Here is a 13661-nt window from a genome sequence, read left to right on the forward strand (position 1 = left end):
CCTCAGCGCCAAGGAAGAAGTCGTTTTAAGATTTCAGTGTTTTTGAATAATTTCTAGTCAGACCTTTAGGAGATTTCACAGAAGACCTAAGAAGGGCCTTCCAGCATTATTACTATTTCAAAAAACCTATTCAATAATTTCTACCATGACAGGAACACATGGGCAACCTACCCATACAACAGGAGTGCTATCAACTGAGAATGATTGCACTAGTCACTTCAGGTGCTCTAGCGTTTTATCAATTACTTTTACCTGAGAAATAAAAAGAAATGTGTTAATTAATAATGTAGTTGATTAGGAAGATATAAGTCTTTTGCAACCTGAGCCCATGGGCCTAGAAAGGGATAGGATGCATTCCTGGTGCATGTCAAGTTTCAAGGTTGCCACACGGGGGCAGCAACCAAGGTTCCCTAGCACTTGGGGACTGGTAAGTGAGGGTTCACGTCAGAGCTGAAGGGACATTATAGACCCCAGCTCACCACACACAAGACATAAAGAACACTGCCCAAAGTCACTGAATATGTGCCCTTTCCACTTGTCAGACAGCATCACACTTACTAAGCTTACTCACACAATGCAAACCATCCCTCCTGAGGCCTCCCTTAGGCTCTACCACCTAGTGCAAACTGATAAAGGTATACAGCTTTTATATTGAAAATTATGTTAACATTATGTTGTATATCATTATTTCCCCATTTAACATTAAATACTATAGTGGATAAAATATAAATTATAAAAACTTGGAGCTGGAGGACACTTTTTCTAAATCCCTCACTGTATAGATGAGGACACTGATGTTCAAGACGCGAGGCACCTTGTTGAGATGGCGATATTAGCCAGTGGAGAACCAGAACTCTGCCTCTTTGCTCTATACCACAAGGGAGCCTTCACTGCTTACTGTGAACTTCTCTAAACTAAACACACATGAAAACCCAGATGAGCCTATGCTGTGCTAGGAAAGAGGCCCTGTACTTTCACTGGGCCTCAGCTCCTCTGGAGACCTTGGAGGTCCTCATCACCCAAGCGGGTTTTCTTCTGCCCCACCCGCTATGCACACCTCAATAGAATTAACAGAAAGCATGATGCCACTTTTCTTTAGGACCCCGGAAAGTGGCCAATTTTCTTTAGACTTTGGATTCAGAAATTAATATATGGAGGTTATCATGTCAGAAGCATGTAAAAAGATACAAAAGTACCTGGAGAAAATGCTGAAGTAATTCAGAATGCTTTATGAAAAGGCATATATTGAGAAGCATTTAAAGGAAGTGAGAGTCATCAGTAGATGGACAAATGGGAACTTTCAGTAGAAAAAAAAGAGGCCAAAGAAAACAAGGTCAAAGAATAACAGAATGAACCAAGGAGACAAATGGGAAAAGAGTTCCGCAAAATAATAGTAGTTACTCCTTGAAAGCAAACACAGGACTTTAAATGAAAAGCTTATTTTTCCTTATTTTAAAAAGTATATATTGGTTATTATAGAAAACTTAGTAAATATGGAGAAGGGGAAAGGAAGCCATTCAAAGTTACTTGGTACATTTACCCTGTTATGCTTTTTCCCAGGCATTGGGTTCCTGAGCTCCTTTTGGATTCCCATGGTCATGCCTATATGCTCATTTTTTTCATTTTAAGTTTAGCAGTTCAACATATTTGTTACTACATGTTCTTATATTTTTAATAGCCACATAATATTCCGAGTATATCATAGTTTAACCATTACTCAGGTTGCTTTTAATCTTTTATAAAAATGCTACAATGAGGAGCTAAAAACCTTCTGTAGGTTCATTTTTTTAAAAACTTATATTTGATTTTTTCCTTTGGATAGAGACCCAGGAGAAGAACTATTAGGTTAAAGGATATGAATAGATTAAGGCTCTTAAATTAAACTGATAGATTACTCTCCAAAAAGGGTGTACCAGTTGTAGCTTTCATTAACTGGTTCAAGAAAGCATATTTTATAACCTCTCATAGTCACTTAAAACCCTCTGCTTACTTGATATTAGTATTCATGTTAATACTGGTAGGAAAATGGTACCTGGTATTAATTTACATTTTTTGTAACCTCTAGTGTTCCTTTTATTTTCCTGTCCTCCCCACCAGCTTGTTAATCAGCTATTTTGCTCTTCTGTGATGTATTTGTTCCAACTTAACTCAATTTCCATTCTGGAATACTTCAGCATTCAAAGTAATAATCTTAAAAGCAAACAAATTTAGAAGGCAACTGTTGCTGCCATTATTTTAACATCTATTCATACATATGGTCCTAACTATTATTAATCTTTCAATATTTTCATTTAACAGTAACAGAACAAAAAAATAAAAATTTCTGCCCTGGCCAGTGTAGCTCAGTTAGTTAGAGCATCGTCCCTTGCACTGAAAGGTCACGGGTTGATTCCCAATCAGGGCTTACCCAGGTTTCATGTTCGGTCCCTGGTCGGGGAGCATGCAGGAGGCAGCTGATCAATGGTTCTCTCTCTCCCCCTCTCCCTTTCTCTCTTTCTAGAATCAATGAAAAACATGTCCTTGAGTGAGGATTAAAAAAAAAATTTGCCATGTATTTAGGAATTAGAATTAGTAAATTTTTTCTAGGGTAAAACACTGAATGTTCAATCCCTATGATATTTCAGCCACTAACAATTTTGGACCTTTTTGGAGGGACCCATATATTAAAGTTCAAGCATATTACACTTCAGGCCTTTTCTGAAATTAGCCACATAAAAGCTAATTCCATTTATTCACTAAATTTTCACTTTTTCTGCCCAGCCAGTGTGGCTCAGTGGTTGAGCATCAACCTATGATCCAGGAGATTGCGGTTCGATTCCTGGTCAGGGCACATGCCCAAGTTGCCAGCTCGATCCCCAGTCGGGGGCGTGCAGGAGGCAGCCAATCAATGACTCATCATTGATGTTTCTATCTCTCTCTCCCCCTCTCCCTTCCTCCCTCTGCAATTAACAGAAATATTGGGGGGGGAAGTTTTTTCACTTTTTCTAACATTTTTAATCTTCTAAAATTTATGTTTCAAAAGTAATATCAAACTAAAACATCACATTCTATTCTAAAAATATTTGCTAGCCAATTCATGAACAAATGTTAAAAGTAAATAAACCAAAACCATATTATGTTAAATTGGGAGCAATAACACAGATTGACAAATCCTTACCTTTCTCAGCTTTTCTGGGGAAAATTCTAAGCCAACAAGAAAAAGAGTAAAGAACACACCAAATTCTCCTAATGTCTCCACTTGTACAATAGACTGAAAAACAAAAAAATTTTTAAACCATACAATTTTTTTCATTATTTCATTTTTTCCATTAAAACCATGTAATTTAATATATTTAACATATTAAGTGTACTTAACGGAACAATCTCGTACTAACTTACTCAGTGGAACTATCCCCAAAAAAGCACAGTATATTTTTAAACAACTAATTCTTTAAACTTCCTCTATATCTGAGATAATCTGGGCTTCCTGATTATAGTGGCTTTCCCCCCCCTTTATTCTTGATTAGCTGGAGAAAGTTTTATTTTATTTTCTAAGAACTAGCTCATGAATTCGCCTGCTTTCAACTTGAATTGCTGCTCTGTTATCTTCATTAGTTCCTTTCTTTGAGGAATGAGGAGGCATTAAACCTGAGTTTAATGATGAACTCACTTAGAGTGGTTCACTCATTCATTTGAGCATGACTCAGTGTATGACCTTCCCCCGGAATGCTGTATTTGTTCACATCCCACAGGTTTTGATATACAATGTTCTTACATTCTGTAGGAAAGTTAAAAGTTTTCTGAACCTTCATTTGCTAGTTATTTTTAATGTTATCACACTATAAGAGAGAATTTGTTTGTACTATTATATTTATACTATTTATATTACGTATTTACATTTGAGGTTTTCATTGTGGCCACTAACTGTTCAATTTTGTAAAAAGTTCCCTGAACATCTGAAAATAAAATACCGGCTTTCATGTATCTGTGCGCTGTCCTGACCCAGCACACTCACTCAGTTTGCCAGCTACTGACATCAGGAATCCTGCCCTTTTTATTGGCATCCTTCCTCCTTTCGCTTTCTACCTTCCTTTGCTGCTTTATTTTCATGTACCTAATCTTTATTGTACTCCTCTCCAAACTGTCTGCAAAGCTGTATCTTTTAATAGCAAAGTTTGTTCCATTTAAATTGACTCTTGTAACAGATGCTTGTTCTTCTTTTATTTCATGTCTTCTGGTTTTTATGCTTCCTTACGGCTCCTTTTATTTTTTCTTTTATTTTTCTTCCCTTTTAAAAATCAGGCTGTAACCTATGATTTCAAAGTAGCATTCTTAAACCTATACTTCTCAACTTAATAAATGAAAGCCTATCAACTTCCTCCTACAAAAAGATAAATATTTTGGTACAGTTACCCACCTCCCATTTTGGGCTAGTGTGTTCTTGCATTTTTATCTTGGTCTACTGTAATTACGTTATTTTCCAAGGATATAGCTGATTTATTAAGAATTATATTTATATTATCCAGTTATATCTATTACCTAGCTATTTAGTCTTAATTCTTACCTTATGAGCTATCTTTGCTGTTAAGAGAAAAAAAAGAGAGAGAAGAAAACATCTGTGTTTGTTGTTGCTTGTAAATACTCTGGAAAGGGACGGATGAGAAGTGAACAGGAAAAAGATTTCTCACTTACAGTTTTTTGTTGTTTTCAATCATGTGAACATTACCTATTCAAAAAATTAAATTAAAAGCATGTTTCCCAGCGGCCACCCTGCCAAGCTGAGCGCAGTCCATAAGGACACTCCCACGACGGTTAGCTATTCCACCACTCACTAAGTTCCAGGGTTTTAGCCTGGAGTCGCTGAGCACAACTTCTCTTCACCTGGCTAATCTTACCTCCTGTTAAGATTAGTTTGGTGTGATGATTTCTTCACATGCTCTTCTGCTGTTTTCCAGTCTGGGAATATCACAGACGTCCTTCTAACCTGATGCAGGTGCCTTAATCAGCAGTAAGGAGATAAGGCTGCATTGCCTACTCCAATTCTATCCAGTGGGGAAGCACCAGCGAGGTTTGCAAATTCTGTTGCTTATTTTCCACCATCCTATATTGTTCCTTCTGTGTGGGTTCATGACACCTATTCTTGGCACTCTCTTTCCATTTTGTCCAAATTGTGCGTATTTAAATGAGAAATTTTGAAGCCTCCAAAATGCTGGGAACCCTTCCTTACTGTCCAAAAGTGCTGTCAACATAAGATGAAGCTCACCTCAATTTGTTCAACAGCCTCCAGCAAAAGCAGTGTAAGTGCCCCTCTGTCTCTCGGAGGTTCTCACAATACCCTACACGTAGACTTAACAATTCCTCACTACTTTATCAGTTTTTCCATGTATTAAGCATTTTAAAAAAATAATGTAATCCAGCATTTTTAGTTGCTTTCAGTCTCTGAATAATCTATCAATTACTAGAAATAGAATCTTTAAAACTAATGTAATTTAAAGACATGATCAGGGTTATTTTCTCTAGTCAAGTCACCCATTCATTAATGAACAAAATGACTTTCTGATGGTTTAAAGATTTCTTATGAAACTTTAAGGGCATCTTCTTTAATATGATTTATAAGAAACTGTTATCTTCATTGTTTCAAGGTCAAAAAGGTTTTTTTGTTTCTTTTGTATTGTTAAACAGATACTAAAAGAGTTAAATTTTGTTCTTACCTTAATACTATTTAGTCCTGAAGGTCCCAGAAGTACACCACAAATAATATAACCAAACATTGTAGGCAATCCTATTGTTGTGCATAGCCAGCCACAAGGTAAAGATAACATTCCTATGGTAACAATGTCCTAATGTAAGAATAAACAAGAAATACAAAAATTTAAGATAATAGTTGGTAAGAAAGGGCTGGTTGATGGAGAAAGCAGGATGGGAGAGTATCCTGATTTCATTGAATGGGAATAAAGGACAGACAATGAAACTAACGGAGGGAATTTTTACTACTACTGTGTACTACAGAGAAGTTGGAAACACTCAGGATATATTCTGGGAGTAGATGAGTTACCTCTTAATGGTCTAACAAATGTAGCAAAATTTGTCTGTTTTGCTTAAGCCCCATAATAATATTGTAAGAATTCTGAGCACTAGGACTCCATTTAGTCTTCTAGTATGGGAAATCTTCAGAACAGTGTCCTAGTTTATCTTCTCCATTGGTTTTCCCACCACACAAAGTCAATATAACCACCACAGTCATAACTGATTCAGGCAAGACACATCAGTCGGTGCTAAAACTACTGGTGAAAGTTTGACAAGGAGCAGGATATTCATAGAGTCTCAAAATATTTCTCTAGAAGTTATGTATTAATTACAAAGGTTAAAAAAAAAAAAGAGTAACTTACAGTGGAGATCCTACCCATTCAGAGGGCATTAATGTGTTCATTTTGCAGACTCAGCCCCTCCCAGCTGCCATTCCAGCCATACCAAGAAAGGCAACACATCTGTGGAGTTTCATCTATTGATTGACGTCTATTACTATAGGGATCAGCCCGATCTTCCTCTCGGCCTGTCTATGCTGGCACCATCTCTCAGAGTAGGTTATTTGCCTGGGTTTCTTTTCCTGTACAAATTCCAGTGTCAGGGAGCTCTGTTAGAGACCTGACAATTTATCTAGAACCTGCCAGCCTTCCCTGAGCAGGCTGTACCCTGTCACTCATATCTATTCCTCATTTCTGTTCAAATCCAAACAGTGATCTTAAACCATAACACCATCAACTTTAGGTCTTCAAATAATTCTATATTCTAGAACGGTTTCCTAAGAGTTCACAGATCTGCACCTAACTTAGTCTGGAATGCCAGTCACTGCTGAAGGAGACAGTTCTCACACTGCATACACTTCCACTCCTAGTCTAAAGAAAGCCATATCCAATACCTTAGCCAAAACTTTTCTGCCTCATAAGAATGTTCTACTTTAGTGAAAATAGTTTTTGGATAGCTGAAGCTTTAATCCCATCATATAACTCAAAAAGTCTTCCAAACTCACAAAAGCAAATTAATTTTCATTTTAAACATTAAAATGTTTTATTCTTATGGGGGGGGAAATTAAGAGAAAATGTTTTAAATCACAGAAAGTGTAGGGAATTCTAGTAGAATCCCTCTGTTAGGAGGAAAGTTGCATACCCTAATACGGTATAATGTTCAGAAAATAGAGCTCAATCTTACTTGACATGTATTCCAGGAGATGGGAAGGGGAGTTAGTGGGAATTAAGCCCAGCATGATTTTGAAAGGAGAGCAAGCAGACCAAGACTACCTTTATGAAGTGGTGATCTGCACGTGGGATTGTTGAGTCTCTGGGCTTGGTCAAAATATACTGGTTGTTCTGGGAGTCAATCAGCATGCTAAGACCTAAGTCATCCTCCACTTCCCGTTTTGTGAGATTTTGCTTGGAATTGGACTCTTCTTCCTCAACCCTCAGAACTGCCTCAAAATTGACCCCTTTGACCTGTAAGAATAACCAACATTATGCAGTTAAAACCAAACAAGTGTTTTCTTTTCTATTTTTTAAAAATATGTCTCTATTGATTTCAGAGAAAGGAAGGAAGAGAGAGAAAGATAGAAATATCAATGATGGGAGTCATTTATTGACTGCGTCCTGCACACCCCCTGCTGGGGATCGAGCCCACAACCCGGGCATGTGCCCCGACCGGGAATCAAACTGGGATCTATCTCCTGGATCATAGGTCAATGCTCAACTGCTGAGCTACGCCAGCTGGGCCAAACAAATGTTTTCAAGTTCAATTTTTTAGAAAGTAAATTCTATACAGAAGAATAATAGGAATGTATTTAGTATTCTGTCAAGTGTGAGGAAAGATCGATAAATGTTCATTAGCATGAATTTGAAATTTTTTTCAATTAAAAAAGTGATTTTAAGGATGGAAGTGTTCAAGATTTCCATTACTTCTAAAAACCTACTTCACCTAATTCAGGGTGTGACACTGATGTGTAACAAGAAATACATATTTGGTCTTCATCCCCTTTCCTGACCCGTAGATCCCAAAACCCATGTAATTTCCTAAGTGATAACGAGCGATGGGAACATCTTTTGTTATATTTAGTCTTTTGTCCTTTGTCCCTGAAATAGCTCCTGAGCAAAAAAGATGAAAGAAGTATCTTGTTATAATAACAAGCCCTTAGCAACCTCACCTGAGTTTATATTTGTGAGTTGATATTTGGAGAGCCCTTAGATGACCACAGGACTGGACTGGTCATCAGAGGAACTAAGCATATGATGAGAGAGTTGACCTTTCAGCCTTGCCCAGTGCTCCAGGACGGGAAAGGGGCTGGAGGTGAGTTAATCACAAGCATACGTAATGAAGTTTCCATGAAAATCCTTCAAGTATGGGGTTCACAGAGAGCATGGGAGCTCTATACCCTTTCCTCACACCTTGCCCCATGCACCTCTTCCATCTGGCTCTTCCTGAGCTGTATCCTTTAACTCAGGGGTGGGGAACCTTTTTTTTTTTTTTTTTTTAATATATCTTTATTGATTTCAGAGAGAGGAAGGGAGAGGGGGAGAGAGAGATAGAAACATCAATGATGAGAGTGTCGTTGATCGGCTGCCTCCTGAACGCCCCCGACTGGGGATCAAGCCCGCACCCAGGGCATGTGACCTGACCAGGAATCGAACCACGATCTCCTGGATCCTAGGCTGACGCTCAACCGCTGAGCCACGCCCAGTCGGGTGGGGAACCTTTTTTATGCCAAGGACCATTTGGATATTTATGACATCATTCGTGGGCCATACAAAATTATCAACTTAAAAATTAGCTATGAAAAAAGCTCCTAGATTTATTGAATTTCGAGTCCCACTGCAGTTGCCTTCGCAGGGCCAGACCAAATGATTTAGCAGGCCATATATGGCCCACAGGCCAGACCTCTCCCACCCCTGCTTTAACTGGTAATCTAGTAAGTAAACTGCTTTCCTGAGTTCTGTGAGTTGCTCTAGCAAATTATAGAGCCCAAGGGGGGCTATGGGGTTCTCCAAGGTGACAACCTGGGACTTGGGATTGGTGTCTTACATGGAGGGGACAGTCTTGGACTTAGCCCTTACCTGTGGGGTCTGTGCTAACCCCAGGTAGAGTCAGAACTGCACTGAACTGTGGGACACCACGCTAGTGTCACAGAGAACCAGAGAACTGTTTGACAGGGGAAAGCCCAATGCTCTAGGAGTACAGAAGTGTTCAGGGAGCCGTGAATAAAGGGAACAAGTGTTTTACTTTCAAGGGCATATTCTTTCCAAAATTCACAGCACTTAAAATACTTATGAGTTCTTCTCCATAATTAGAAAGTTTCAAAAAACCCTACTCCTTTCATTCAATTTTCATTCTCCCTCCTTTCTTATCTGATCTTGTTCTAATGTGTTTTTATTACCTAACCCATTTCTGAGTCCATTCCAAGACTCACAATTTTCAGCACTAGTATACTTCTGCAACACTAAGTGAAATTATTTTTATGACATAGAATTACTTTAATTTTGTCTTTGTTTTCAATCTATACTAAAAATATACATGCAAACCATTTCAACAACACATCCTTTCAGTAAGTAGCTCAGTCTCAGCTGGTGAAGAGAAACTTGTTCTAGAATGCTACTTACTGATTTATTGTCATCAAAAGCGTGTTCTTCTATTTCCTCCTCTAAACGATCAGCTGCCTTTCTTACATCTTCAAGAATTTCATCAAGCATGGATAAACTTTTGTTTTGATGTTGCATATTTTTAAGGGCTTCAACTTGATGCTTTTCTGCTGCGAGAAGTTCCACATATTCTGTCTCTTCCTATTCATTTGTAAGAAATAAAGAGTGGAGTTTATTTAAAAATAAACCAGAATATCACTTCTTTCACTTCCATTCAGGTACCTGGCCTAACTACACCAACTAACATACTCTCTATATCAAACACTCCTGCTCATAAACGTGTAATTCTAGCTCCAGTCTATTAGGGAAAGTCAAGGACCACTGTCATATATTCAGTCCATTGTTGACTGGAACATTGTTATGTGGTGTATGACTGTACTTCTGCCCAAAATGCCATACTTTCGTAAATAAAGTTTAATAAATCTTTATCTTCTCTACTTTATAAGCTAATATAATAATACCACAGCCTTTCTATGAAAATGAAATTATATTTTATATATTTAAAGTGCCTGGCACCTAATACATGGCTTAAATGATGACTTTAAAAGTTATATAAATAATATCACATCTGATACAGTAGTAGTTTCTTCTCATTTTAAAAGTATACATCATCAAAATCCTTAATGCAAATGTATTCATACATTTGTTTAAAATCAATTTTAATATTTTTGTTTTCAGTATGTGGACACTGAAGAAAAGTCAACCTTCACACAGAAAAGAATTCTTGTTAGAAACTCAAAATGTTGATTGCAGTTACAACTTCAGTAAGTATTTGATAAACCAGGTATTTCACAATACAGAAAAGCATAAGAGAAGGAATCCTTCTAGAAGTGATAAAATTTAACTATGCTAAGATATTACACAAAAGGGAAAGATTCTCCTACACGAGAGATTTTCTCTGAGTTTGGTTATTATAAACAGATGCCTCTGACAGACCACACGTGCTGAAGCATCAGCACCATGTGCATTTTCCCTCTCCCTCTACTTTCTAGCTCAGAGTGTGAAGGCTCTTTTGGTAAATGAGTGTGAGATGACTAACCTTTATGGCAGCCTCTCTCAAGGCCTCCAGGCGCTGCCTGCTGCTCTCTTTCATGTTCACCACGTCTTTGTAATCTCCCTGCAGGGCTCTTTGGAGTCCATAGATAGCCTGGAAGACTGAATTTTCACTTTCATTCAGCTCTTTTTGGAAAATTTCAAATGTGTGCACCTGAAACAGCTTCTCTTCATCTGACAGGCCAGAGTCTTTTTCCACTGCTTTGATTGCATTTTTCAGTTTGTTAAGAACCACATTCTTTTGGCGAAGAAGCCCGGAGAGCTTTCTGCAACTATCTAGGACCCACTGCTTCCTCTGCGTGATAGCTGCCCCTTTGCCTCTGTGTAACTTGATGGCATGTTTCACTACCTCTTCAGGTTCTGCAGCATTCACTATCAAATGAAGCAATGGAAGCAACATCCACAAGTAATTTTTTCCCAATATCTTCATGATCCAATTTTAGAGGACAGAGCAAGGCAGTCCAAAGATTTCCACTAAGCTGAGCCTGCATTTTAGATACACATTTTCAGCTGAAAAAAAGGTTTATTGTCACATGTAGTTGAATGATGATTCATTGTTATTGAAATCAGAGTTCAAGTATCAAATAATTACATCCAGAAAACTATCACTGTTCTGAAGAAAATGTTAGTTTTTCTATATTAATATTAACATCTAAACTATTTATTGCACCGAGGTTAAATTCAAATACTGAATGTTAAAGTATGTGCCTGGTAAGAACTGAGACTAAAGGTTATGTCTGAACTTAAAGGAAATATTTTTAAAGAAAAACTCAGCCTCATATATGCACTAAATCTACCAAGTGCAAAAGACAAAACCAATTCTATTAAAGAGGGTCCATGTATCAAAGGCCAGAAAATTCACAGATCAGTGAACCACCTGGGGGAGACATGCTCCAGATCATTTCAGAAATGATGCCTTTTGAGGTACTATTAGCTTGCTTTGCCATATTGTTTGCTTTCCAAAATCAGTTGGAATTTTGTTATATTTCCCCAGTCAGTCTATAGTTAAATGCTAATGAGATAGCAAGGATAGAAAATAAAAATCTCCAAATATAATCACATCCAGATCTCTAGGGCTTTATAAAACATTCAAACATTTTCAATGATCCAAATTCAGGCTCCACCCCTCTCTCTCTTTAGGAAGCCCTCAAGCAATATGTATGAATTTATCCTGGCAACTGAAGCACAGACAGGACCCTGGACACCAGCTGAAGGTTTCAGTACCGGCAGCAGTGGGAGCTGCAGCTGTGGTGTCCAGGTTACTACAGCAGAAGGCAAGGCTGTGTCCACCAGAGGAAGGCGTTACCAAGGACCGGGAGGCACTGTGGCAGCAACGTCACTAAGAAAGAATGACTTCAGAGGTAGTAAAATAGACTAAAGAAGGAAGAAGTAACAAACACATGAGAGGCCAGTAAGATACACCCTAAAAAAAATCCACTGAATCTGGCAATTAGGAGCTCACTGGGCACAAGTAGTTAGGCCAAAAAAGAAAACAACAAAATTTTACACAGGACTTCTAGTTTATAGAAAACAAAACATTCATATACATCATCACTCTTAGCAACACCCAATGAATTATCACGTTAAGAATTCTTACTCAACTTTCAAATATACCAATATTTTCCCTATCTGGGGATCTGTTTACTGAAATATTTATTTATAATTTCAATAATACTCCCAATTCTAACCAGTTTAATGTGGTTTCCCAGGCAAAGCAGATTAGATGAAGCAAATATAAAATGTGGCATTTCTAGAGCTAGAATTCTGACCAAACCATGAAACGGTAGCCAATAGATAGTGGAGACAAAACGGAGCTTACGAAAAAAGAAACAAGAACTCAGCAAAGACTACCAGCCCAGGGGACCTGGTGAGGGCCGAACTGTTCTATGCACTTCAGCAGATCCTAAAAATACCACTACTGGAGGCCAGGAGAGTCACCAATGTTCACAATGACAACCCAATGTCACCAAGAAGACTATATTCTGGTTAAAAAGTTAGGAAACTGTTCAATTTCAATACATTTTTAGATATTTTAGCTCCTAATGTTACAAGAATTCACTTACCTAGAACAGTTCACGTCTTAACAAGGTAGGATAAATGAGAGCTTGCTGTTTGCTTGAGAGCTTTAAGTAAATGTTCCCACCTTAAAAATAAACAATTAACCAATCACAGTAATACCTAGCAATATAGTTAATCTGTTATTTTAATGACTCATTTAATGTCTAAGCTTCTATTGTTCCAAGGGAAAGAAAGAACTGAATTGCTACTTCAGAAGTGCACACTTTTAGTATGGTTCAGAACTAAGACAGAAACTTCAGATGCTTCCCATTTTCCCCCCAAAGTGATTTTTATGGATTTCAAACTTTAGAAAAATAACCTGCTGCACAGTTTGTGTGTGAATAACATCCCTTCATTCATTTCTAGTTCCTTCCTCAAACAAATCCCTGAAATTAAATAGCTAGCTCTCTAAATCATAATACCCAAAGGAGCTATTAATTTTTATGAGAAATCTTTGAGAATTTTACTTGTATTCAAACTAATATTTCCACTGAAACAAGCTTAAATCATCACCATGAAACTGAGATTATTTATAGACCCTTAAAATATGAATCACTCCTTTTTCAAAAACTTATTTCATTTTCCCTTCAAACTTGGCTACCAAATCCTATGGACTACTAAACTGTAAAATGTTTTTTCTTGAGTAAATACTATACATTTTTAGCTTCAGTGTTATTTTGTTATTGTTATTTTTAAAAAGACACGTTGGATTTGTTGTGTTTTTATAATGAATTCTTCAAGTTTCTTTATCTTGAACTACTGATAGCACAACCTGGAGCAGATCTCAAGGTTGAGTGAGGAGAGTCTGTTATGTACACTGTATGATTCCATTTATACAACACTCTTGAAATGATAAACTGCAGAGCTGGAGAACAGATTGTGGCTGTCAGG

The 13661-nt window shown here is 37.5% G+C and overlaps 1 protein-coding gene across 10 annotated transcripts in view; it reads right to left on the reverse strand.

Moving 5' to 3' along the window:
- Nucleotides 1–13661, reverse strand: part of TMCO3 (transmembrane and coiled-coil domains 3) — a 45763-nt gene that overhangs the window by 28622 nt on the left and 3480 nt on the right. For 3 of the 10 annotated variants that reach the window (XM_081129789.1, XM_081129785.1, XM_081129783.1), the window contains 5 exons: nt 10699–11222; nt 9621–9800; nt 7278–7469; nt 5691–5819; nt 3158–3250 (listed from right to left, as the gene is read on the reverse strand). In XM_081129789.1, the coding sequence (XP_080985915.1) occupies nt 3158–3250; nt 5691–5819; nt 7278–7469; nt 9621–9800; nt 10699–11142 (1038 nt within the window). In that variant the 5' untranslated portion in view covers nt 11143–11222. Of the gene's footprint in view, nt 1–3157; nt 3251–5690; nt 5820–7277; nt 7470–9620; nt 9801–10698; nt 11223–12775; nt 12856–13661 lie in introns of all 10 variants that reach the window. The other 7 variants (XM_081129787.1, XM_081129780.1, XM_081129782.1 and 4 more) reach the window with 4 other exon arrangements.

The sequence above is a fragment of the Miniopterus schreibersii genome, assembly GCF_964146895.1.
Source record: "Miniopterus schreibersii genome assembly, chromosome: 2".
NCBI lineage: Eukaryota > Metazoa > Chordata > Mammalia > Chiroptera > Miniopteridae > Miniopterus > Miniopterus schreibersii.